The 26,024-nt window shown below is 40.7% G+C and overlaps 1 protein-coding gene across 3 annotated transcripts; it reads left to right on the top strand.

The window, feature by feature from the left end:
- The first annotated feature begins 2,638 nt into the window (after window positions 1-2,638).
- b3gntl1 (UDP-GlcNAc:betaGal beta-1,3-N-acetylglucosaminyltransferase-like 1) lies at window positions 2,639-24,345 on the top strand. 3 transcript variants are annotated; one of them, XM_038714100.1, is made up of 12 exons: window positions 2,639-3,079; window positions 3,394-3,510; window positions 3,592-3,691; window positions 4,438-4,502; window positions 5,603-5,668; window positions 8,097-8,192; window positions 11,413-11,508; window positions 19,370-19,494; window positions 21,996-22,131; window positions 22,238-22,306; window positions 22,492-22,566; window positions 23,336-24,345. In XM_038714100.1, the coding sequence occupies exons 1-12, from the start codon at window positions 2,972-2,974 to the stop codon at window positions 23,414-23,416; spliced, it is 1,134 nt and encodes a 377-aa protein (XP_038570028.1). In that variant the 5' UTR covers window positions 2,639-2,971; the 3' UTR covers window positions 23,417-24,345. The 3 variants fall into 3 exon arrangements, with proteins under 3 accessions (XP_038570028.1, XP_038570029.1, XP_038570030.1); XM_038714101.1 differs by lacking the exon at window positions 3,394-3,510 and having other exon boundaries at window positions 2,639-3,076; XM_038714102.1 differs by lacking the exons at window positions 2,639-3,079; window positions 3,394-3,510; window positions 3,592-3,691; window positions 4,438-4,502; window positions 5,603-5,668 and adding an exon at window positions 9,128-9,274.
- The last annotated feature ends 1,679 nt before the right edge of the window (window positions 24,346-26,024 follow it).

A 26,024-nucleotide genomic window follows, 5' to 3' on the forward strand; every position in this document is an offset into this window, starting at 1 on the left:
CCGCAAATGTTGCCGCACCAGATGAATTAAAACAACCACAAACTCTCTCAAAAGGTCAAATGCTCGCAGTTCCCAAAGCGGAACTAAATGAATGAAGGAAATCCAATCATGCCTATTCCTCCAGCCACACTCACACACTTCCCTTCTCTTTAATGTCCAAACAAAATCAAGTGCAGTCTGATCACAGATCTAAAGATCTAAACAGCTGCAGTCTCGACCTCCAGACACAGTAACCCAGCTCACTGTGCACATTTGAAATGCGGCATCGCCATGTGGTGTTGATTTGGTGGAGGAAGGGAAGAAAACAGGCAGTTTACAGTGAATGATTGTGAGAACATTTGTGTTCAACAATGTTTTTTATTGCATCAGAGACCCTGTGGACCTGCAGTGCAAGGAACTGGCCAAACTTCACAACCACAGCCAGAACGGACTCAGAGGGACTCATAACCGCAACCTGAACCTCTAAAATTTAAACATCTTAATAATATAATTGTCTTATACCTAATAATGCATGGCTGTTTGGTACTATCAATCTCTATTAATCAGAAATTAATATCTGATTTGCTTCACAGGCCCAGTGCAGACTGTAACACAAACATGTAATAATTCGTGGTTAGCAGGTGTATCTGTACAGTCAGGCCAAATCTTCTCTTGATCCCATTTACCGTGCACTCAAGCATGAGAGCATAATTCCTGACCTTGGCCCTGGTCTGTCGCCCCCCTGGAGCTGTTGTTCCTGGCCTACAGTGAGACCTTCGTCCAGTTTTAAGACGTAGTCAAAGCGATAAATTAGTCTGATCAAGATGCTGCTGCAACATGGGAGCAATTATTCTGCAGCGCAATCTCCAACCTACATCCTGTCTGAGTGGTGCCCTGATTAAGGAGGATTGTGTGTCTGCGTAATAAAATTCAGGACTTCATTAAAAATATCTCGGGACTTTAGGCAGAGGAGAGAGAGAGTGTATGTGTTTCTAAAGTGAGTAACACAGAAGTTAAGCGGCTTATGTTCCACTTTTTTTAGTGCTCATGAATCATTTTACAAGGACACAGACAAAAAAGAACAGATGAGGATTAATATGACAATAACAGGAGGGTTTGGCCAGCTCTATGCTGGAAGTACTGTAAATTAATGGGTAACAGAGTTTGGATATTTCAAAATCCAGGACTGATGTTTTTTGATTCCTGACTCAGATCATGACTTCAGCTGTTGGATCATCCCTGTTTTAGCCGAGTGCTGGGGTGTTTATTAATGTTGTTACAGTAACTATGGTCGTTGTAAATTTAAAAACATCTTAATCACTGGGAACGTCTCACACACTGAGCTGGCACAGTAGTACAGGTGATACCATTCAACAAACTGCAGTGAACCACTGGCTGGAACCACACACATAATCTCTCTCTGTCTTTGTTCATTTACTTTCCTTTCGGAAAGAAAACGACAGTCAAAAACAAAATTTCAGCCCATCCTGTTTTTCTGTCTGCTCACCAAGACAAACCTCCCATACTGCGGCTGCCAACATTAACACAGAAAGCGTACTGATCTGGGTCCCAGAGCCAGAGAGTGCTGCGCTGTTACATGTCACCAAAAATGATGAGATAAAACATAGACAGACAGAAAAAGAAAATAGTTTATTCAGTTTTGAATCTTTTGTTTTAAAAACCCCAAATGATCTGAAATGTACTTGAAAATTAAATAAAGAACAAAAGACTCCCACACAGCTTGCAGTCGGGGATATATAACAACAATGTTTGTTTGTGACTCAAGGTCTTCTCCTACGCACTTGTCGATTTACAGGTGTGCAAAAGTTCTGCTCTTGCTTGAAAATTAAATTTTACAAAATTTAGTGACATTAGCTAACTATCAGTGACATTAGCAGAAAAAATTTACTCTCATCACACTATCCCTCTGAATAAGCCAAATACAAGGTGGTGTTGTCCTGGTGGGATAACGCATTACTGAAACTACATTTTAAGGTATTGTGAACTGTGTTTTACATGCTGCATGTTTAACCAGCTGTTCCTTCAATACATTTCATGCTGTTACTTGTGCTGTAAAAAGGTAGATCTGTGTTTTCAATTGAATTCAATCAACCAATAATAATGAACAGCTTGAACGTTCATTACTGATCTTGTAAATAATTGACCTATGAACAACCTCCATGGGAACAGGGCAAACTCCACCTGCTGATTTAGGCCTCAAGATGTGGCTGAAAGCTCTGGAAACTTTCCAGTAAGTGGACCTTGTGCAGAATTATTTGTCAAAATAATGAATACTGACCAAAATATAAATGATAGGACACACGATGGCCACAAAAGGTGCCATGGATATTTTCATGAAATTCCTGACAACATAAAAATATAGGTATTTGAACATTAAATTGTTTTGTTCCGTTTTAAAATGAGAATCCACATTGTTCTTGAGCATTTGTTTTGAAATGGTCAGTTCTTATTATTTAAAGATATGTTTTGGGAGAGAAAACTAAGAATTTGCCAGAACAGCCTTTTCCTCTGCACCTTTAGAAATAAACGAAGCTAGAAAGTGTTGGTGACGTCACTGTGATTGACGTTGAGTTAAAGCGAATCCGGCGCCTGTCCGAGTTTTGTACGAGCCAATGAGCGTCTGGAATACATTGTTTCCGGAAGTAGTGAAGCTGTTATCCACGCTGCAAGCTTGGGCCACACGTTTAGTTAGAAATGTTACTTTGACCGTCACTAAAATTGACAGAGCGCATTGGACCCATAGCGACGTGGACCCATTTCATACAAGGAACAGTTACAAAATGAGTGCTAACCGACATTATTCACGACAGTATTCACGTGTGGCCCGCGCGGGTCACCCCTCCTTACCGACACCGTCTTTCTAAACGTCAGTCTTTATTGTTTTCAGCCATTTCTTACGGGTAACGGCTGTTCCCTTTCCCACATAAGCAGCGGACCCTCCGAGCAGAGGGACGGGGGCCCAGAGGCTGACATGAACCCCCCGAAGCGGCTCCGCACCACGATAGACTGTACCGCAGAAGACGAAGCGGAAACGGTGACAGGAGAGCGGGAGGAGGGGAGGAGGAGTGTTGTGGACGTGGTGGGTGATAGACACTCTGCTAAACACAGATTCCACTGGTGTAAAGGAGAATATACAGAGATGTTTATGCATGAGGACAGTTGAATCAGGCTGCTGCACGTTAGATCTACAACACTGGCATACTGTTCTTGAACTAATCAATTAAATTAACTTGATGAATGTTTCCGTGCACCATAATGTGTGTCACTGCAACTGTTTTGCTCTGTCAGATTAGCTCCCTGAACTGATTATTTGTATTATTGATATGGGAGTCATAGCTGCCTTTTCATGCATTATTTAATTGCACTGACTTTATAATCTGTGTGTGTCTTCAGAGTATTGTCATGCCAGTGTACAATGCATCCTGTTGGCTGGATGAATGTCTGCAGGCCATATTACACCAAGACTTCACAGGAACCATGGAGCTCTCCGTCTTTGACGACGCAAGCACTGGAAGTTTCTTTGCGAATTGCATATTCACATGCGTAAATATGCAATTTGTCTAAACTTCGAATTGTGTGTGTGTCCTTTAGGATGACTCTAGGAAAGTGGTGGAGGGTTGGAGGGAGAGGCTGGAGGGCAGGGGCGTCTCATTAGTGATCTCCGGTCACGTCTCTGCCCATCCCAGAGGAGGTCAGTAGACTTTTAGGTTGCTGATCAGCAATTCATTTCCTGTCCTGATTAGATTATCGTAATTAAACTATGACTTCAACAGCTTATTTTATATGTGACGCCAGAGAGACTGAATGAAAGAATAGACAACCAAAAAGAAATTCAATCAATTATCAATTTTAGGGATAACATGTAAAATCTGTAAAATGCTGCCTATAATTTGAGATGAAAGCTCATTCTACACAAAATAACTGTGTCCACTTACTAGTTTTTTCCTGGAGGTTTTAACCATATCTCAAGTTCTTCACTCAACTCCTAGGACTCACACTGCTAATAAGTGAACCTTGAGTTAAGATTATATTTTAAGAAATGCTCATAATTTAGCAAGCGGCTGAGGAAAGTGAGTAATGCTTGTTTTGGTACTCTGTAAATTAAGACCCCCCCCAGGCCACACACACACCCACAGTTGTGGACAACCATCAGTTGGACACCAGAGAGTTAATAGTATTAGTCACTGGATCAGCAAGATTGTAAAAATGTCCTTCTGATTAACCAGGGAAGAATAATAAGACAAAGCAGCATGATGATGACTGTGATGGACTGGCGTGCCCGTTACTGTTGTGTCATTTGGTTTAACATTTTGAAAATAACATTACACAGAAATTTTTAGTTATTTTCAGTGTTATTGCAGGTTTAATGGTTGAATATGATGCAAGGGCGCACACACACACACACACACACACACACAATGTTCTTTTGTCTTTCAGTGGGATATGCAAAGAATAAGGCAACATCTCAGAGTTGTGGACAATACCTGTGCTTTCAGGATGCGGTGAGTATGTGTGTGACAGAGCGTGTTTCATCTCATTGTGCAGTTGTGAGTCATTACTAATCACATCTCATCGGTTTGTCCAATTATACACGCTGTACACAGACACATTGACACGTAGACCTCAGCAGCCCAGCGACTGTTTGACAGACCTGTCTGAGCACGAGTAATGAGCTGAGAGCAGCGCTTGATAGGAGTGTTTTCTGTGTGTATGTTCAGATGAGTGGCAGCTGTGTGTTTGAAACAGTGCTTTGTAGGATAGATCCTTGTCTGAGGGCCGAATTGTCAAAATTACAAGTAAAGGCTACAACATCTGTGCTTGTGATGTCTGTTCAGATTTGTTTTTGAACTGCTTGAGTTGTACGTTATAACAAAGTCTACTAATAGTTGCTAGAATAAATGGCTCAAAGGCAATACAACAATATTTGTTCTCTTGCATTTTGTTTCTCTGTTCTACTGCTCGACATTATTCACACATTGCTCTTCTGTGTACATCAGCATTCTTTCATGTCTCTGTGTCTATATTTTCATATCAAATCTTTTCATATTTTTTATATATTTTATATATATCTTTATATTTTACATGTTATTGTACTTGTTTTCTCACCTACCTCATTTGTTTTTGTGCTTTATGTGTATTGTTTTGTAACACTGCAGGTACCCCTTTTGGATTAAGGAAGTACGCTTTTTATCTAGCTAGCTGTCTATAGATAGATAGGGACATACAGTGGGGAGAACAAGTATTTGATACACTGCTGATTTTGCAGGTTTTCCTACTTACAAAGCATGTAAAGGTCTGTAATTTTTATAAATTTTTATCGTCTCTTCGACTGAGAGACGGAATCTAAAACAAAAATCTAGAAAATCATATTGTATGATTTTTAAATAATTCATTTGCATTTCATTGCAAATAAAACCAATTAAAAACAAGAGAAGGTATTCAGACAGACAGTGCACATGCAATAAAAAAAATAATAATAAACCTAAAGTGAACGGATATGATTTGAATTGTTTCTTAAAGGAAGCTAGTGTGTATTTGTTGTTACATGATGTGAAAAACTAAAGTGTCGATGTGTTTGAATTGATTTATTTTTGTACCCCAGGATGACGTTATGTTGCCTCAAAGAGTTCGATTGCAGTATGAGTCGTCTGTCCTCCACCCAAACTCTGTAAGTTCTCCCTCAAGTATTTGCTTACTCACTTCCTTCCCTCTCTGCTGCACTCTGCCTTCGCCCCTCCTCACCTTCTTTTCTCCTCCCTTCTCTCCCTCCCCTTCCCTTTCTTTCTCTCTCCCTGATCATCTGACCAATCCCTCCCTTTAAATCAAAAATACTGTGTGTGTGTGTGTGTGTGTGTGTGTGTGTGTGTGTGTGTGTGTGTGTGTGTGTGTGTGTGTTTCCATGCAGCTTGGCATGCAGAACAGTGTGCGTATCCGGTGTTGATGCTTTCTGTGGCCTGCCAGGTCAGAGGTTAAAGGTTGTGTCTGTGAGGGAAGTTAGAGAGACAGCATGGAGACAGCAGGCTTGCTGCCCTGAACAAACAACCTGCCTATTTCTGTTATATATTTTATGGTTCTAGATAAGATGTGGTCCTTTGTTTTGTTTTCAGTTCTGTATAACTTTTTTACCTTCTTTCTTCTGAGATGTGGCCTGTACATGTTTAAAAAGGGTACAACTGATATGTTTCAGATACACTTTGGGCCAGTATTTTGTCATATAGAAAATTTCTATACATTACTAGGACTTTTAACAAACTTTTATTTTTTTGATAAGTCAATGCTTTTTTGGCTTTTAAAGGTCAGAAGTATTCCCACCATAAGTTACCTGAGCAAAAGAGGAAAAGATTTCTTAAAAATATAAGCCCAACCTATGAATGGGCGTGCTGATACTATCGGCCTTTATGAGCATTGATATCGATGTTTATAACAGCCAATAAATGACAATTATAAAAGAAACAGAGAGACAGAAGAGAGAGTGTTGTCGCTGCATAGTTTTTCCACCAGTAGGCCCTCTACATGTGTTGGCAACACGTATTTGGAATACCACATATCCACCACAAAACACAGCAATCAGCTTTACTTTTGTTCAAAGAACTCTTTATAACAATAAAAAAGTAAGTTTTAAACTGCATTATCTGAAGGTTTACCACTGAAACCAGAATTGATGTTTGCAGCCTAACACTAACCCAAGAACACAAAACATACTAGTTACTTGTATGGCAGCATTTCTCCCAAAAAAACTTTTTAAAGTATTTTTTAGATTAGTTTATAAAGCTTTATTAATCCCCAAAGGGGAAACTCATTTGCCACCATATCACATCAAACAGCATACAACATAAAAAATAAAAAAAAAAGACAACCAGTATGTGGACACAGAACAAGAAAACCTTACAAATAAAATAAGAAATATTCATTAAATCTAATTGCTGTTGGGATAAAAGACCAAAAAAGAGCAGTTTGGTAGAACACTGGGGCGTCTTCAGTCAGCTACTAAAGGAAAAGACACTGGAGTGGATGGACTACAAGATTCATGACATTCTTTAGTTTGAGATTTGTTCTCTTTTCTATGATAACCTCCAGTGGGTCAGGGGCAAGGCCGGCCACGGAGTCAGCTTTTTTAGTCAACTTATTGATCCTGTTTTTATCATTTGCTGTAATGCTGCCTCCCTAGAAAAGCACTGCATGAAAAAGGACACTGGCTTTTACACCTTGATTAAAAAGTATAAAGCAGGTTTCTACTTTCACCAAAGTCTTGTGATTTTCTCAGGAAAAATAGTCTTAACTGGGCCTTCTTGAAAACTGTCTCTGTCAAGTCAGACACCAAGATATTAATAGAACTGGACAATTTCAATTTGCTGATCTTAATGATCACAGGAAGAACCTCCTCCTTCTTTCTCCTAAAGCTGATAATCAGCCCACCCAAACCCAACATTTAGTTTTAAGAAGTTTGACTCACACCAGTTCACAAAGGAGGCAACATCTGTTTTATCGGCCTAGTCATCACCTCGATTAAGGAAATGAACAAGAGCGATGTCATGGGGAAAATTTCTGGATATGGCGAGATACCTGACCATGCCTGTAGTCAGCGGTGTAGAGAGTGAATTAATAAATGATTAACCTGTGCCCCGTGGTGCTCCTATTTTACTTAAAATAGACCCAGATACTTTTTTATCAATGGGGATGTTTCAAGATGTAATCTAATGGGCCAAAGGTTAGTAAGGACACAAAATTGGTACAAGGCAAGATGTTTTCCACATCACTGGATTTTTTAATGACAATAGGGACATTCTGCTGCTGTCGAACCTCGTCAACATTAATAGTGATAGATGAAAGAATGCTGTCATGAGCAGCAGAAAAATCAAGGTCTTCAAACCTAGCAAAGAACTGGCTTCCCTCATTAATCCCACAGCCGAGGGGGCTTCCATTACTGGTTACATAGCCAGTAATTTATGTCACACCATCCCAGAGGCCCTGAGGATTTCTATTAGACATCTGTCCCTCAACCTTATCCCTATATTTTCGCTTGCCCTGTCTTGTCTTGTTGTTTGTTGTTGTTTAAACACCTATATGGTGTGTGTGTCTGTGTGTTTTCATGATAGCTGATTGGCTGTAAAGTTCAGAGGGTTCCAGAAGGATCTACTGAGCGTTACACTCGCTGGATCAACACAATCACTCCGGATCAGCTCATCACACAGGTAAATACTAGCAGCTCTGCACAGCGTGTCTGTAAGCTGCACACACACTTTCTGTGAATGTGTGTGTTTGTGTGTATGTGAGAGGTCATGTGCCAGGCAGCGACCAGGTCAGACAGAAACAGGATATGTACCTGCTGTCCGCAGTTTCCACGGAAATGTGGCAGTGGAGTGACAGAGGACGCAGCATCACTCCCGACCTCTCTGTCCATCTCAGTCCCACCAGAGGAAACGTGTCACACGTGCCAGCTAGGGGAGCCGGGAAAGATCAGTTTACAGAAGTTCTGTGAGCTTACAGGCCGATAAAGTGCTCATTGTACTGAACTGCTGCCTGATGCCGCATATTAACATTAGGGCTGGGCAATAAAACAATAATGATAATTATCGCAATATAATTTTCCTCAATAACAATATAATAAATGTTCAAGATATCATCAATAAATATTTGCTTTAATTCATTTGAATCACAAACAAATTAGCATTTCATTTTTCTTTAATTAAAGTATTTATTTTGTTGAAAAAAAAGAGGCCTGAAAAAATATTAACTAATCATATTTGTTGAAAAAGATGATAGTTTTGAATGTTCTACCTCAGACTTGTGAAGTGATCCACTGTTTGGCTTCAAGTGTTTGTCACATTCTGACCATAAAGAAAAGTTTAACCACATAATTAACCATCTGGAGCAAAAATCTGCCTTTAAACTTGAAAGAAATGATGATGAAAAAATGATTTGACATATATCGTGATAATTATCGATATCGAATGATATGAAATGCTTTTATTCATCATTTTTGGCCATATCGCACAGCCCTAATTAACATTAAAGAGTGAAGTGACTGTAATTAAATCCATCACCAGAATTTAAAAGCTCGACGTCAGCTTCTGTGCTCCATCAGATTTGATTTCATAAGTTTTGACTTCATTGTGGCCCACAACAGAGACATGGCTGCTGTTCCTCCAGAGCAGGTGGAGCTGGAGCTTCTTGCTGTGGATTCAGATTGTAAAATGAACGAAGATGGCAAGTTGTGAATGGTCAGGATCCAAGTGTCATCTGCCATGCCTCTCAGCCAAGTCACGGTAGAAATGTATGACTCCATTATCGCCTAATTAGACCACCTTAAATAACAAACATAATGGTAATGTGAGCAAGTTGAAAACATTGTCCCTACATTGGCACAACTTGGTGCTGCAATGATATGCGATAATTATACTGCAGTGTGGCAATACTGACGTTGATGATGTTTGCACATTTTACACCCAGATATAAACTACTTGAAGGTGTTATTGAGTGAAAATATTACATTTTACTTTCACCATATTAAATAGTCACATTAATGGAAGTCAACTTTTGTTGCCTGAACAAAACACTCTGTCACCAAGGACACGAGACAACCTGGACCTCTAACACACACACACACAGTCTGCAAAACTCCTTAGCAGACATTCCAGGATATTTATGTGATATTAAGTTTCATGGAGCATGAGAATGAGATCATACATTGATTCTGCAGGCTTAAAATCAGCTCCTTTTCCTTCCCCGTTCTCCTTTCTTCCCCTTATCTGACTTACTTTCACTTTCTAGGTAAAGAAACAGAATCTAACTGAGTTAAACCAGAGATTTACGCAGGGTGGTGCTCGTTTAACTTGATCCAGAGGTGGACACCCTGAGTGTCCATCTGCAGGGCATTAGATATGGTTTTCCCAAACCTTCCCTACCCCACTGACTTCTCACACACAGACGCTCTACCTCTCTGTGTCCCCTGGTTTCCCAGAACCCATTCTTAGTCCTCTTATTCATGCTTTTGGCCACAGCTTACATCTGCAAAGTGTTGCAATATTACAACAGAAGGGAGAGGAGATGTACGTAGGTGGACACACACACACATACACACTAGATTCTGTCCAGCTGTTTCACTGGCTGAAACCAGATGTTCTTCACCACTTTCTTCATCTGCGATGCATTTTGGTTATGCAGTAGTATTCCTCTTCAGCCAACAACAGTCACACACACATATGCACAGCATGTGAAACACAGTAACGTAGTTGGACATAGAAACGATCAACCTGGAATGACCCTCAGATTCTGAACACTGCTGTACAAATTACTCACACACAGGAATGGAGCAACAAGAGGGGGTAGGGGTGTGGAGAGGGGGGTGGGCAGCAATGGAACAAATTAGTTGGGTGTAAAAAGAGAAAGAAATATAGAGGCCGTTATGTGGTCAGGGTGTCTTAAAGAGGTAAGAAAGAGAAGCAGAGGCCACAACAAACTCTTTAGTCAAAAATTACATGTGAGGGGATGGAAGAGTGTATCTTTCCCCTGCTCACTTCAGGAAGCCACACTTCTGTAACAGGGCACCTGCAGGGCACATGTGGCAGCACTCTAACCTCCTTTGTTTGCAGGATTAGAAGTGAGTCTTGCAGAGGCTTTCTTCATTTGACTGTTTTGTTCCTGAAAGCCAAGTTACAAAATTCCCCTGAGCCGTCTGCCAAACCCTGGTCAGGTTTTATAGCTGATATGCATGTCATGTTCTCTCACCACGACAAGTTCTTTTATTTTTAAAGTCCAGCTGAAATATAAATGCTGCTTCCTGCACATGTGTGTGAAAAAGAGAAGGAGAGCCTGATATAAACTGCAGGGGATGAATGTAATTACACATTCTGGTAGTTCTTGCACAGTTTGAATGTGAAAGCCTGAGTGCAGACTGGTCTGTATGTTTACTTTTAACATGAAGAGATATTTATATGAATATACTGAAACTTTTTTTTATACTCACAGCATCTAATACTATCCTTTCAGGTATTCTGGTCATGCTATGGTTTCTCACTCCTACAGCCTTATTTTTTAAATGTGTTGAAGACTAAGAGCATGAAAGCTATTGTGGAGGCATATGGTAGCCAAACACTTGACTAACACTTTATTTTGGCTTTTCCTTTCATTTGTATGTTTTGGTTCAGGTGTGATCTCATATCTCGTTGGTTCTTCCATCACCCAACGCACACACTATGTTTCAAATAGAAAGACAGACACATAAAATAAGAGTAGGAATCTCCATGTAGCATCTCAACAAGTTCACCACTGATCTTTTAGGGTTTGACAATGTTTAACAACATTTACGTGTTGCTTGCCGGTTTTTATTATGTAAACTGACATTGTGTGATTTTTGGATTGCAGTATGTCCAGATTATTCGTGTTATAGTCTGAATTGTTCTCGTGTCCCAGGTGTACACGTCTCACGGACCCACAGTCATCATGCCAACATGGTTCTGCTCAAGGAACTGGTTCCTGAAAGTCGGATCGTTTGACGAGGGAGGCAAGGTGATCCAAACTAATCTCAAAGCCTTCTCACTCTGTGTCTGTTTCTTTCTTCTTACTTTACCACTCCAAATGACACAGAGTCCAAGCATCTATCCATCTTTAGTTAGGCTCCATTTTCTGTTTTTTAACATCTAAAATATTACTTTGAACGTTTGAAAGCGTGGTGGTTTCAGACCTCTGATTTGTTCTGCTGTGGAGTCCACTGACAGCTGTTTCCCTCAGTTAGTCACAATTGACCAATCAGAGCTTAGTAATTGTGTATAAGAATTATCTTCCAACAATGATAGCTAGATTTATGGTTACATTCATGAAAAATGGCAACGGAAAAATGGCAACAAGCGTGGAAGAGAAAGTCGGTTTAAAGATAGCACAACTCTAAAAAGAGTGCTTCACTGATTTAGCGTGACGCTTACAGTGGACACTTTAAAAAAGGATCAAAATCCATGCAGCACACCCATAATTACGTTTTGTTCCATTCAACCTTCTTTCTTGTCAAAACTGCACGGTAGCTCCGCTTTAATCTTGAGAAGCGCCTCTGTTCATTCAATTTACAGTGTAAATTTCCAGCTAAACTGAGGCTTTTTAAAGACCCTTTTTTTCTCCTGTCATTCACCGGTCTTGTGTGACTTTTGCGTGCATGCCGTGCCGACAACTACATGCAGGTCACGGTTCCTTGCGGGTCTATTTTAAGTACATTTACATTGACATATACATTTATCCAAAGTGACTTACAATTGCTATATATGTCAGAGGTTGCACGCCTCTGGAGCAATGAGGGGTTAAGTGTCTTGCTCAGGGCCACAATGGTGGATGGGTCACAGTGGGGGATTGAACCAGAGTCTCTCACACCAACCACCACACGCATGTGTCTAATCCATTGCGCCATCACCACCCAAGTAGCCGGCTATTTAAAAACAACAAAATATTCTTTGTGTGGTTCATCAACGTTGATAAATAATCCGAAAGTCCCGTGAGTCCCATCTAAGCATCGAATCTTCAACTATTCGGGGTCAGCCCTATTTGTAACCCACAGAAAACAATCCACAAATGTGTACTATGATGCGCAAATATTTCACTATCTATAAATATGTATTTTTACATTTGTGATGTGTAAAATCATATCCACAAAAATACAGTGCAATTTGCAAATATGTACAATTTACTCTGTACTATTTACGCTATTATTTACGCATTTGTGGATCTATTTGTACACACAAAACAGTTTTTGACTTTTGTATATACACTGCTCAAAAAAAGAAAAAGGGAACACTTAAACAACACAATGTAACTCCAAGTCAATCACACTCCTGTGAAATCAAACTGTCCACTTAGGAAGCAACACTGATTGACAATCAATTTCACATGCTGTTGTGCAAATGGAATAGACAACAGGTGGAAATTATAGGCAATTAGCAAGACACCCCCAATAAAGGAGTGGTTCTGCAGGTGGTGACCACAGACCACTTCTCAGTTCCTATGCTTCCTGGCTGATGTTTTGGTCACTTTTGAATACTGGTGGTGCTTTCACTCTAGTGGTAGCACGAGACGGAGTCTACAACCCACACAAGTGGCTCAGGTAGGGCAGCTCATCCAGGATGGCACATCAATGCGAGCTGTGGCAAGAAAGTTTGCTGTGTCTGTCAGCGTAGTGTACAGAGCATGGAGGTGCTACCAGGAGACAGGCCAGTACATCAGGAGACGTGGAGGAGGCTGTAGGAGGGCAACAACCCAGCAGCAGGACCGCTACCTCCGCCTTTGTGCAAGGAGGAGCAGGAGGAGCACTGCCAGAGCCCTGCAAAATGACCTGCAGCAGGCCACAAATGTGCATGTGTCTGCTCAAACAGTCAGAAAACGGACTCCATGAGGGTGGTATGAGGGCCCGACGTCCACAGGTGGGGGTTGTGCTTACAGTCCAACACCGTGCAGGACGTTTGGCATTTGCCAGAGAACACCAAGATTGGCAAATTCGCCACTGGTGCCCTGTGCTCTTCACAGATGAAAGCAGGTTCACACTGAGCACATGTGACAGACGTGACAGAGTCTGGAGACGCCGTGGAGAACGTTCTGCTGCCTGCAACATCCTCCAGCATAACCGGTTTGGCGGTGGGTCAGTAATGGTGTGGGGTGGCATTTCTTTTGGGGGCCGCACAGCCCTCCATGTGCTCGCCAGAGGTAGCCTGACTGCCATTAGGTACCGAGATGAGATCCTCAGACCCCTTGTTAGACCATATGCTGGTGCGGTTGGCCCTGGGTTTCTCCTAATGCAAGACAATGCTAGACCTCATGTGGCTGGAGTGTGTCAGCAGTTCCTGCAAGAGGAAGGCATTGATGCTATGGACTGGCCCGCTCGTTCCCCAGACCTGAATGAGGACATCTGGGACATCATGTCTCACTCCATCCACCAACGCCACGTTGCACCACAGACTGTCCAGGAGTTGGCGGATGCTTTAGTCCAGGTCTGGGAGGAGATCCCTCAGGGGACCATCCGCCACCTCATCAGGAGCATACCCAGGCGTTGTAGGGAGGTCATACAGGCACGTGGAGGCCACACACACTACTGAGCCTCATTTTGACTTGTTTTAAGGACATTACATCAAAGTTGGATCGGCCTGTAGTGTGGTTTTCCACTTTGATTTTGAGTGTGACTCCAAATCCAGACCTCCATGGGTTGATAAATTTGATTTCCATTGATCATTTTTGTGTGATTTTGTTGTCAGCACATTCAACTATGTAAAGAAAGGAGTATTTAATGAGATTTTCATTCATTCAGATCTAGGATGTTATTTTAGTATTCCCTTTATTTTTTTGAGCAGTGTAGTTTACGATCGAATACTTTACCACTGTATGTTTTATATTTAAATAAACATGAGCCTGAAAATTGTGTTTGTAGTAATATCTTACACCTTCCTGTCAGAGCTGTGAAAGAAAGCTTTGTAAAAGCAGGGTTTTTCCTGCATAGAGAGAGGCTTTAGCGAGCACCAAAGGAAAATCCCCAGCGCCAAAATGATCAGAATTGGGGGCGTTTCAAATATTCTCCGAATGTGTTTTAATAGACATTTATCAAACAACTGTTGAGCAAGCAGAACATGAACTTAAACACGACGTCTTGACTTCCAGCAGTCACCTCTCCTCTCATCCACAGCGGGGTTTTTTTTTTTTACACATGCTGCAGGCGCTGGATTAATCAACCAGCCGCTGTGTTGGTTTGACTTCGCATGAACGCTCTTCTACGAAACTGAGCTCGCGTTACTGGGAGAGAGGACTTCCTGTTATTTCTCACAATATAAAAGCCATTTTACTCTTTACTCTATGCCCTCTCCAGATCAGGCTCCCTGGGCACTACGTGACGCTCACCTGTTCCCGTTCTCGCCTGCCTGCTAATCTGCACAGATCGGGAGCCTTTCATGCAGCCGTGTGCATCAAACTCGTCAAAGTCGCTTTTCGCGAACCAACCAATGACAGCCTGGAGTAGGCGGGACATTAGAAAAAGGTTGAGGCACTCTAGAAATGCTGAACTCGTTGTTCTTCATGCATGGTTTTTATTATTCACGAGTTAGTAGGCTACTTTGCATAAACAAATTAGAGACTGACCACCAAGTACAGCATTTGTCTTGCACAATTATTGAATGACTGAAAACAACCCTCAAAATTGAAACTACTGTTTTGTCCAACTGGAATTAATATAAGGCTACTAATAGTAAGCTAAGCCTATAGCCTACTATGATCTGAAATTATAATGAATACACAAACATTAGCACTGATCAAACCTTAACCACAGTGGTGTGGGCTAATATCAGAGAAAGGTTTCATTTGTGAAACAGCTGAATCTTAACTAATAAACTATTTGTAAGCAAATTATCCAAATCAAGTGTAACCTGTGAATATATTATTATACTATCATTATACTTTACTTTTATACCTTTACTCCCCTAGGTTGTGAATATATTTTGTTTATCAAATGGTCAGAAATTACAAGAAAATACATATATTTCAGTCATAAGGTGACTCATTGCTTTTACTGTACGCGTACCAGCCATGCTTACTGTCGTGCAAATTCACCCCCCAAAGGCCCATTCTGAGCCAGGAAAAACCCTGAAAAGTATATGAAAAACAGAGAAGTTCTGTATTCTATAAAGCCCAGTCAGGAGTACTGCATTTCAATTAAGTTATAACATCTTTTGACGTGAAATGATTAAAAAGATTACTTTTTATTTCTATTTCTTCTTCCCAGGTAAAATGCAATCAGTACAAACAGTGTTAATAAACCAAGTCCATATGGGCAAATAGATGAAACTTTGTGCAAGATATATACATACTGACAGGACAAAGCAATAGGTACATGTATATTTATTCAGTCATACGTTATAAAACTATTTATTCTTTTAATTTTAAATAGTACATATATTAAATTCACTATTTATTACTCTTAAGGACCCCTGGTGGTCCAGCAAATGGCTATTCATTTATTCGCTGCAATGGGGCTAGTCTGATGAAGTCAACATTGCCCCTCATGTTGTCTAAGAGGTCCCCCAGTAATGTCTTGGGTTGGTTGGGAACGGCACCCCAAGATAGATCTCCAGTATTGAGCCTTCATGTAAACCCTACTCATGAGCTTTACAAACAGTTTTTCATGCAAAAGCTCAACGAAAATGGACATTGACTGTACTTTTGAGAACCGTAACCTTATACATAGGGTTAACAATAGCTCCTGCAAACAGTAGGTACAACAGTACTTTCAAATGTAGTCTATTTATTTAAATATAAATGTAAAACAAATACAGTGGTAAAGTATTCGATAGTAAACTATATACACTTGTACAGAAAAATTTAGACTGAGTAGAGTCCAGTGGTCCAGCAGAAGCAGAAGTTGTTGTCTCCTACAGATGATTGATTGATTGATTTAATTTAATGACCACACAGCCAGGCTGGTGGAATTTGTTTCCAGTACAGCTTTTTGATACAGGTTCCAACATTTAGACAATAGATATTTATACATTAACATATAAAGTAACATACATGTACACTACCGTTCAAAAGTTTGGGGTCACCCAAACAATTTTGTGTTTTCCTGAAAAGTCACACTTATTCACCACCATACGTTGTGAAATGAATAGAAAATGGAGTCCAGACATTGACAAGGTTAGAAATAATGATTTGTATTTGAAATAAGATCTTTTTACATCAAACTTTGCTTTCGTCAAAGAATCCTCCATTTGCAGCAATTACAGCATTGCAGACCTTTGGCATTCTAGCTGTTAATTTGTTGAGGTAATCTGGAGAAATTGCACCCCACGCTTCCAGAAGCAGCTCCCACAAGTTGGATTGGTTGGATGGCACTTCTTGCGTACCATACGGTCAAGCTGCTCCCACAACAGCTCAATGGGGTTCAGATCTGGTGACTGCGCTGGCCACTCCATTACCGATAGAATACCAGCTGCCTGCTTCTGCTCTAAATAGTTCTTGCACAATTTGGAGGAGTGTTTAGGGTCATTGTCCTGTTGTAGGATGAAATTGGCTCCAATCAAGCGCTGTCCACTGGGTATGGCATGGCGTTGCAAAATGGAGTGATAGCCTTCCTTATTCAGAATCCCTTTTACCCTGTACAAATCTCCCACCTTACCAGCACCAAAGCAACCCCAGACCATCATATTACCTCCACCATGCTTAACAGATGGCGTCAGGCATTCTTCCAGCATCTTTTCATTTGTTCTGCGTCTCACAAACGTTCTTCTTTGTGATCCAAACACCTCAAACTTGGATTCATCCGTCCACAACACTTTTTTCCAGTCTTCCTCTGTCCAATGTCTGTGTTCTTTTGCCCATCTTAATCTTTTTCTTTTATTGGCCAGTCTCAGATATGGCTTTTTCTTTGCCACTCTGCCCTGAAGCCCAGAATCCCGCAGCCGCCTCTTCACTGTAGATGTTGACACTGGTGTTTTGCGGGTACTATTTAATGAAGATGCCAGTTGGGGACCTGTGAGGTGTCTGTTTCTCAAACTAGAGACTCTAATGTACTTATCTTCTTGCTCAGTTGTGCAACACGGCCTCCCACTTCTTTTTCTACTCTGGTTAGAGCCTGTTTGTGCTGTCCTCTGAAGGGAGTAGTACACACCGTTGTAGGAAATCTTCAATTTCTTAGCAATGTCTCGCATGGAATAGCCTTCATTTCTAAGAACAAGAATAGACTGTCGAGTTTCAGATGAAAGTTCTGTTTTTCTGGCCATTTTGAGCGTTTAATTGACCCCACAAATGTGATGCTCCAGAAACTCAATCTGCTCAAAGGAAGGTCAGTTTTGTAGCTTCTGTAACGACCTAAACTGTTTTCAGATGTGTGAACATGATTGCACAAGGGTTTTCTAATCATCAATTAGCCTTCTGAGCCAATGAGCAAACACATTGTACCATTAGAACACTGGATTGATAGTTGCTGGAAATGGACCTCTATACACCTATGTAGATATTGCACCAAAAACCAGACATTTGCAGCTAGAATAGTCATTTACCACATTAGCAATGTATAGAGTGTATTTCTTCAAAGTTAAGACTAGTTTAAAGTTATCTTCATTGAAAAGTACAGTGCTTTTCCTTCAAAAATAAGGACATTTCAATGTGACCCCAAACTTTTGAACGGTAGTGTACATACAGACACCACATTACTATATATAATACATAATACATGAGGGGTCATGCTTAATCCACTGTCCTCAGCATTCAGAGATCAGAGTTCAGAATGTGTATCGCTTTTGGAATGACCCTGGGTACTGCAATGGATATTCTTACAACTCATGAGAGGCAATGTTGCTACCGCCACCTGCTGGTGTCGCTAATAAACTACTCTCACATTTACAGATCTCTGTTTACAGATGTCTGTGGTACAGAGTGGACAAAATTCCACAAATGCGTAAAAAGGAAGTCACAAATGTAACGTGACATGCAGATTGACAGAAAGCAATCTGCAAATGTGCAAAAACTGTTTTGTTTGTAGAAGTCACTCTGTATTTTTGTGGATATGATTTTACACATCACAAATGTAAAAATACATATTTGTAGATAGCGAAATATTTGCGCATCATAGTACACATTTGTGGATTGTTTTCTGTGGGTTACAAATATTAAAGTCCAATAAAATCTTCCATAGTCAGCTTCAGATTCTTGATGCCCACATGGTGTTTCACCTCACTGTGCATTTTTTCTGTGCTGTGTCCGCTGTTTTCGTAGCGTCCTCACACCCGACACTGCCCACAGGCTGATGCTCCAAAGAAATAAATAAAGAAATACAGGCAGATGGCCGGACACTGCCACACACTTCATATAAGTCATAAGTGATCACTGGGAGGGATTATTATTGTATGAGTCCATACATTGTTTTTTTTAGAAAAATCCTACTCATTCTGCCTTTAAGTTAACTGTTCCAAGCAACTGCTTTCACTGTTTCTGTGGCAGCTGAAAATTATGTTGGTGGGACAGTCTACATCAGTCTTACAGACTGGTTGGTGCAAAACAAAGATAAGGTCCTTCTCCTCCCAACAAGAAATCTGCTAACCTGAACACAATGTCTGAGGCTGAGTGAATGCAGTGAAAAGAAATTGCAATTGATAATCAGGCTACTTTATGGTAAATGTTAATTTAAACAACAAAACTCTGGACACGCTCTAACATCACTTCATTCATATTATCTCCTTACGTAAGCAGACCCAGCCACCATCACCAAATACTGAACCAGAAACCTAAGAACCTAAGATCAGACCTAAGAACATGCTGCCTGAACTTGCTCAAGCTCCCATTTCTAAGACAGAAATATCTTGCAGTTATCAACAGTTGTCTCCAACCATTATTTCACACTCTACTTCCTCCTCTCCAGGGAGTCCCAGAGGACTTGCTTTTCTTCTACCAGAGTATTCGTCAAGGAGGGGGCGTGGCCAGAGTCGACCAGTGCCTGCTGGTGTACCGTTACCACGAGAAGGCCGCCACACACTCTGTTACCGAGTCAGTCTCGCCATACACCCCTCCCCCTGCTCAGCTACACTTAAACACACGCACACTTGGACGCAGTGTTCATCCTCCACCTACTCACAGCTGCCCTCTGGCATCCCACATTTTCTCAGGACTTGATACCCCCACACACACATACATGCACACACACACATGCAGATGTTGTTGTTTTTTGTAATTGAGTTTTTCAGAAAATGTTTTTGGTATTCCAGACACTTTCCCAGCATATGAATCAGGAATTTCAACCCTGTCTCTGTGGAATGTTATCTCTCAGACCCTGTCGAGAGGCAATCGAATCTTGTTTGCGATGGTGTGTGTGTGTGTGTGTGTGTGTGTGTGTGTGTGTGTGTGTGTGTGTGTGTGTGTGAGAGTGACACTCCTGCTGTTGCCTACGCTTCAACAAGGTCATGTAGTGTCTGCAGGTGTTTGTGTGCCTCAAAATGTAAAACACACCAAAGGAGAAGGTCATTCCTGCCTTCGTTCCCTCACTTTCATCCACCCTTTCCTGCATCCATCCCTCTTTCCTTTCCTCCCTCCTTCCTTCCTTCCTTCCTTCTTTCCTCCCATGCGCCTTGTCCACTGCTCGTATATCTGCCCGTGTTGACGCACTCCTTCACCGATCATCCTCCTCTCTGTCTTCATCTATCATCTGGCTATTTTTGGATGCCTATTTCAAGCTTGCCTTGCCTACTTTCCACTCTCCCCCACTTCTCGTCACCCCTTCCCATCCTCAGCCTACCTACTTCCTCTCTTCAGTCAAATGAAACCATCATCCACTCTCTGTCTGTCACACACACAAACACATGAAATTTTAGAGGCTATGTCAGTGGGGTGAGAAGTGTCTTTTGAAAAGAGTGGTGCCAAAGAGTAACTGAGATGAAAAGCTTCCTAACAAGGTTTTGTTTAAAAATGTGTGTATGTGAATCTATACCAGAGTGTATGAAAGTGTGTTTGTCTTTTGATCTGCAGGGTATTGGTAGGGTAAAGGCTTCAGTATGTGTATACAAATCAGTAAATCTCTGCCATGTCTTAGAATCAAGCCCTGTATAGAGAATTTCCAGAAAAGCAATCGGTAGACCACCCGTAATTCACAGTGGGAGTTGGTTTGTTTGTGATATGAGGCCCACTGTCAGACCCAGTAAGGCACACACATCAGGAGATGAGAGTGGAGCACCTCCTGTGAATTTGTCCATATAATTACTAAGTGTGTGTGTGTGTGTGTGTGTGTGTGTGTGTGTGTGTGTGTGTGTGTGTGTGTGTGTGTGTGAGAGAGAAAGGGAGAGTGAGGGGGGAAGGGGTTAAGAGCATGAGTAGAGCGTGAAGACATATATCTGAGAGTAAAGGTGTGTGTAAGGCCTGTGCACAGCTGTGCATATCAGTCAAGGTGCAAGCAACAGGAAAACAAGCTCATTTAACAGTTTTCTCCCCCTCCACTTGAACAATCTGACTAGTTTATCACAATTCAGTTATGCTTTTGATCATTTAAAGAGTTGATTTGTTGTTTGGGTCTTATAGTTTTATCTTTCATTTCTGTCAGTTGTGATAACATTGTACTCAAATCAAAGTCATTGCTGACATCTGGAAACTTGGCGGGTTTGCAGAAACAAATTCTGACGAGTAAAAAAACATCCATCAAAACAAACCATCAATTTAGCCAAATGATCTAAACCATTTCATTTGGAGGTCAGACTGAATGGGAGTGCACCTGAAATGATCAGTAATGAGAATTTATTGCACAAGAAAGCTGTGCCCACAACTACAGCAAGTATACAAAGTTAAACCACAAAGGTGGCATGTAAGCTGATGAGCTGATGTTTATATTGGACAGTCTGGGTCATTCTAACTTTTGGCTTAATTTTCTCTTCCAAATATGTTTGTCTAACTTGGGTGTTTATTAAAAACTTATCTGATCATCTACCAATGGTCATGTTCCCAGATCTCAGCTAATACAATCTTATTGCTGAGAGAAATGATGACGAGAACTTGACCCAAAATGTAATAAACTGCATCATCCTTTAAAGAATGTGTTAGATGAGCAGAGACTCCAGGTAGAATAAATAGTTTTCACCATAATTTCATCCATAAGTAACACAATGACAGAACGTATGACTGAATAAATATACGTGTACCTAATGCTTTGTCCTGTCAGTATGTATATATACAGAGTGGCAAGAAAGTGAATTAGTGTTTCTCAAAATGTTAAAATCTTTTTTCTTTTTAAAGTGCAGCCCTTTTCTTAAATATCCCCATACAGTATGTGTCTATGTGATTAGTTTAAGACCCCGTTTACACCAGAGGCAACTCAGAAAGCAAAATAGGATCTGGCTATGAGTGCATGTTTTTACAGCATATACAGTATATCTGTCATCAAACCTTAGGAGCGCCCCTTTTTCATACCAGATGAAACATGAGCAGTCTGGCCTACAGACAGCATTTCTTAGTTTTAGCTTTTACTTGCTTCTCTGTCCATCCTCTGATCCTCTGCTTGTCTCCAGGGAAACTATGTGGAAACTGCGAGTTGACTTCCTGCAGGAGAGAGTTCTCAGCCAATGGGAGAGCTTCACCATATGGAACGCTGGGAAACAGGGCCGGAAGTTGTACCGATGTCTCAGCCCGACCAATCAGAAGAAGGTATGTTACCTCTAGCTAGGCAGTCAGATGTGAGACACTAGCCAAATTAGTGGAAAGAACTGGTGGGAAAAGAGAGCTTTCATCGCCATTCTGATTCCTCTGTCAGGTGAAGGCTTTCTGTGATGTTGATGAGAACAAGATCCAGAAAGGCTTTTACACATACGAGGAATCCAAGGTAAGATCAACCACTAACGTTTATTATGAGTCAGTGTTAGCATGGCCAAAGATATGAGCTTTAAAGCTGTGATTCATATGAATGGTCACCCAACCACTTGTTAGGAAGCAAACTGGGTTCTTATGAAGCTGTGGCCAACAATGATATGTGGTTTTTGTGTCTCGCTTTTGTTGATACCCTTCCAGCAAAGACCCAAGCCAAAAATCCCAGTTCTACACTACAAAGACGCCTCCGCCCCCTTCATTATCTGTGTCAAACTGGTGAGCATACAGCATGTTTGTGTGTTGTATGTTTGCTGTTTCTGACCGTCTGTCCCTCAGGTCTGTAATCTAAGTTAACGACATAATGATCAAGGGCGTGTGCCCGGCACAGGACATAACACATACACACACACGGCAGTCAGGAAATGGGTAGAAACAGCAGCCTGATTTTTGATCATATGATACTTGTACAAACATCTAATGTTTTTTGCCACTGTTTTATGTATTTTGTACTCCAAAATTCTGGCAATACTCGTAGCTATGGCTTTTTTTTGCTAAGATAATGAAATTATCTTTTTATTCATTTTGTATTAATATACAATACCACACATACAGCTGTTGTGGCAGCCAAATCACTAAATGCCTTTTTACCTCCTAGCTAGACTCAGACATCATATCCAGAGTGACCCCACCTATGGGGGCTACTAATTGCTCAATTATGGAAATTGGGAGAAGTAATCATAGTCAGAGGACAAAGAGACCTGCATTCAATCATTCTCTCTCTTTCTCATTCCCTGTGACACACACACAGACACACACACATAAACACCTGGACTCAATCACACACATTTTATACCCAGATGTGAAATAACTATAATTAACAAATACATAATTAATTTGAACTTTGTGCATTGCATTGTGAGTCTAACCTTTGACTTAAGTTCAGTATAGTTAAGACAAAGGATTCTACATTAAAAAGCAAAGAAGCAATTGAAAAATAAAAAATGAATTTTGTTCCTGTTGTTTCTCTCCTGTTTTTCATCTGTAGGACATGACAGGAGGCGTTCTGGAGGAAAATCTCAACTCTTTGCAGCTGAAGGAAGGAATAGATTACTACCATTTCAACTGATTGCTCGGGTGATGTAGAGAAGACAAGAGGTGTCCTGCTGCTTTAACGGGCTCAGAGGAATGTAGAAGACTGGATTACTCGCACACATAAACGCGAACTGAGCGATAGGCAGAGTCAGTGACAATACAAAGACAAAGAAAAGAGAAGGTTATAATGTGTTTTAAGTGTTAAAAGACGCTTTTTATGTGTGGGAAAGAATGTGGAAATGTTCAAGTTCTCAAAGTTTTACTTGGCAAAGTTTACAGAAAGGCTGATAAATTTACAGCAGCACATCCCAGCCATGACTGCTCAGCCTCTCACCTGAACCTCAGCACGTGGATAGTTTCTGCTGATGAGAAGACTGATACCTCTCTCATATCTGTCCAGTAAATACAAGGCTACAGTCAGGAGACGCTTAGCTTCGTTTAGCACAAAGACTGGAAACAGGGAAACATCTAGTCTGCCTTTGTCCAAAGGTAAAAAACTGCCTAACACAACCTCTGAAGCTCACTAATTAACATGTTGCATCATGTTTTTTTAATGCATACAAAAAACTAAATGTAAAAAATGTCAAATTTTTTTGGGCTTTATATGTCTATGCTCTTATATGACTAATTTTTGGTTGGGCTTAAGAGGTGCTTGTAGCTTCATATTTAACTGACAATGGCGTTGTCTAATGATAAGCAAGAAAGTGAATATGCATATTTCCCAAAATGTCCAACTGTTCTTTTTAAAAGCTTGAACATGGGTGTTTAGGGTAATAGAAGTAACCATAACGTGACCTAGAGTTAAAAGTTGTGGCACAAAAGAAAAAGTGGAGAGATGTTTTGGTAATTGAATTACAAAGAAATTAAATTATTTTACTATTTGGAAACTTCTATTTATCACGCGAGAAGACATGACCATTGCCACTGTTGACCAACTGAAGAATAAAATGTCATGTTTTCTAATCCTGTGTGAACGGAGACTGGTGTTTGCCAACCTGTATTCTTGAACTAGTGCTGAAGTTTAAGGAAGTTATCTGAGTCAGCGTCTCATCAGCTTGTAAAAGGGTGGGATGTTTCACGACCGGGATGTGTTTCACAGATTTCTCAATAGACTTCTCTGATGCAACCACACAAAATCAGATGCACGCACACATCTGCTACAAATGTACAAGCATGGACACTGCACATATTTGTTTTTCTTTCCGTGGGTCTCTTACAAAATCTAAAGAACAATAACCTCTTTAAGAGAGCACAGTTCTGATACACAAACATACACAAAAAGTTTATTTTACCTCACAGAGTGTGGAGTTTTTCTGCCCAAAGGTAAACAGACCTTTCCCCACAAAATCTCCCCCGGTGTTTCCTGGGTCAGCGAGGTGGTCTGCCTTACTGTAAATCTGGCCGCAGCAGTTTGTAGGGAAGCAGCAGTAGCGGTAAAAAAAAATAAATAAAATATACTAGAGGGAGTCTTCTACTCTGCCAAAGTTTTATTTTCACTACCTTTGTTTATTATCATAGACTGCAGTTGCTCAGTGGCGTCAATGTACAGAATCACTGTACCATGTCTGAAGTTGGGCTTGAATCCATTGTGTTTGATAAATTGCAGGACTGTGTGGGCTTGATTCAGCCTGGTATTTGAGGTGAAAACACCAGGCGTCTGCCACCCACAGTATAGTGCTCTGTAGGGGCTGAGAAAAATGTCACATCCACTTAGCACTCAGTCCCCACCTGGACCCCTCCCTCTCTGTATTTCTACACACAAACACTTAAACAAGAAGGTGTCTTCCTCAAAGAGTCTTTGCAGTAGCAGCTGCAACTACTGATTATTTTCATTATTGATTAACCAGATGATTCGTTTGTAGTTTTTAGTAATTGATTAATAGTTTTGTCTATAAAAATGCAGACAATGAAATGCCCATTACATTTTCCTAATACCCAAGGGGACACAGCTTCTGTTGTCTTACCAACAGCCTAAAACCCAAACATATTCAATTTACTGTCACATAAGACCTGACAGTTCTGTTCAATGACTAATCAATTAATTGACTAATTGTTTGTCCCACTTTACATTTTTTGGACACACATCTGTATGAAACTGTTTTGGGGTTGTTTGTTTTTTGTTATCCACACAGCTAGCAATGGCAGTAACATGGTGTTGCAATGTCAGCTGATCTGTCCACCACTTAATATAATAAGAAATATCTCAACAACTGTTGGATGGATTGCTATTAAATATGGTCCCTAGAGGACAAATGTTAGAATGCTGATAAACATCAGCCTGTTAGCTTAGTCATTGTTAGCATGCTGACATTAGCTTTTAGCTCAAAGCTGTACATATTTTGGGGGCTTTTTAGTCCCTCATGACATTTTGCTTTTTCGCACACTGAATACATTTATCACTTCTGCTCACCATGCCTGTTGCTAAATATTTGAGTGAAACCGCAGGCTTGACTGATCTTTGCAGCCACTCATATTGAAAGTGTATGAAGTCGTTGAGCTATAAGGTGCTTTGGATACACGTCCACCAAATAGAGACCATATATTTTAGAATGTAACAAACCAAAGCACTTTGTTTGAGAAAGACCACGGCCTGTCTAAATACATCCTGTCTCCTATACCCGCTCTGCCCTCATGATAAAGCA

Source organism: Micropterus salmoides, unplaced genomic scaffold (assembly GCF_014851395.1).
Source record: "Micropterus salmoides isolate LMB-PRFRI ecotype aquatic unplaced genomic scaffold, ASM1485139v1 Ms_hic_scaffold_12, whole genome shotgun sequence".
NCBI classification, from domain to species: domain Eukaryota; kingdom Metazoa; phylum Chordata; class Actinopteri; order Centrarchiformes; family Centrarchidae; genus Micropterus; species Micropterus salmoides.

Bases quoted from the DNA above. Each gene is read 5' to 3' on its own strand.
- b3gntl1 (XM_038714100.1), top strand. From the start codon at position 2,972: ATGAACCCCCCGAAGCGGCTCCGCACCACGATAGACTGTACCGCAGAA. The intron at 3,511-3,591 runs GGAAGTTTCTTT...TGTGTCCTTTAG, and splicing joins TCTTTGACGACGCAAGCACT to GATGACTCTAGGAAAGTGGT. The intron at 5,669-8,096 runs GTAAGTTCTCCC...TTTTCATGATAG, and splicing joins CTGTCCTCCACCCAAACTCT to CTGATTGGCTGTAAAGTTCA.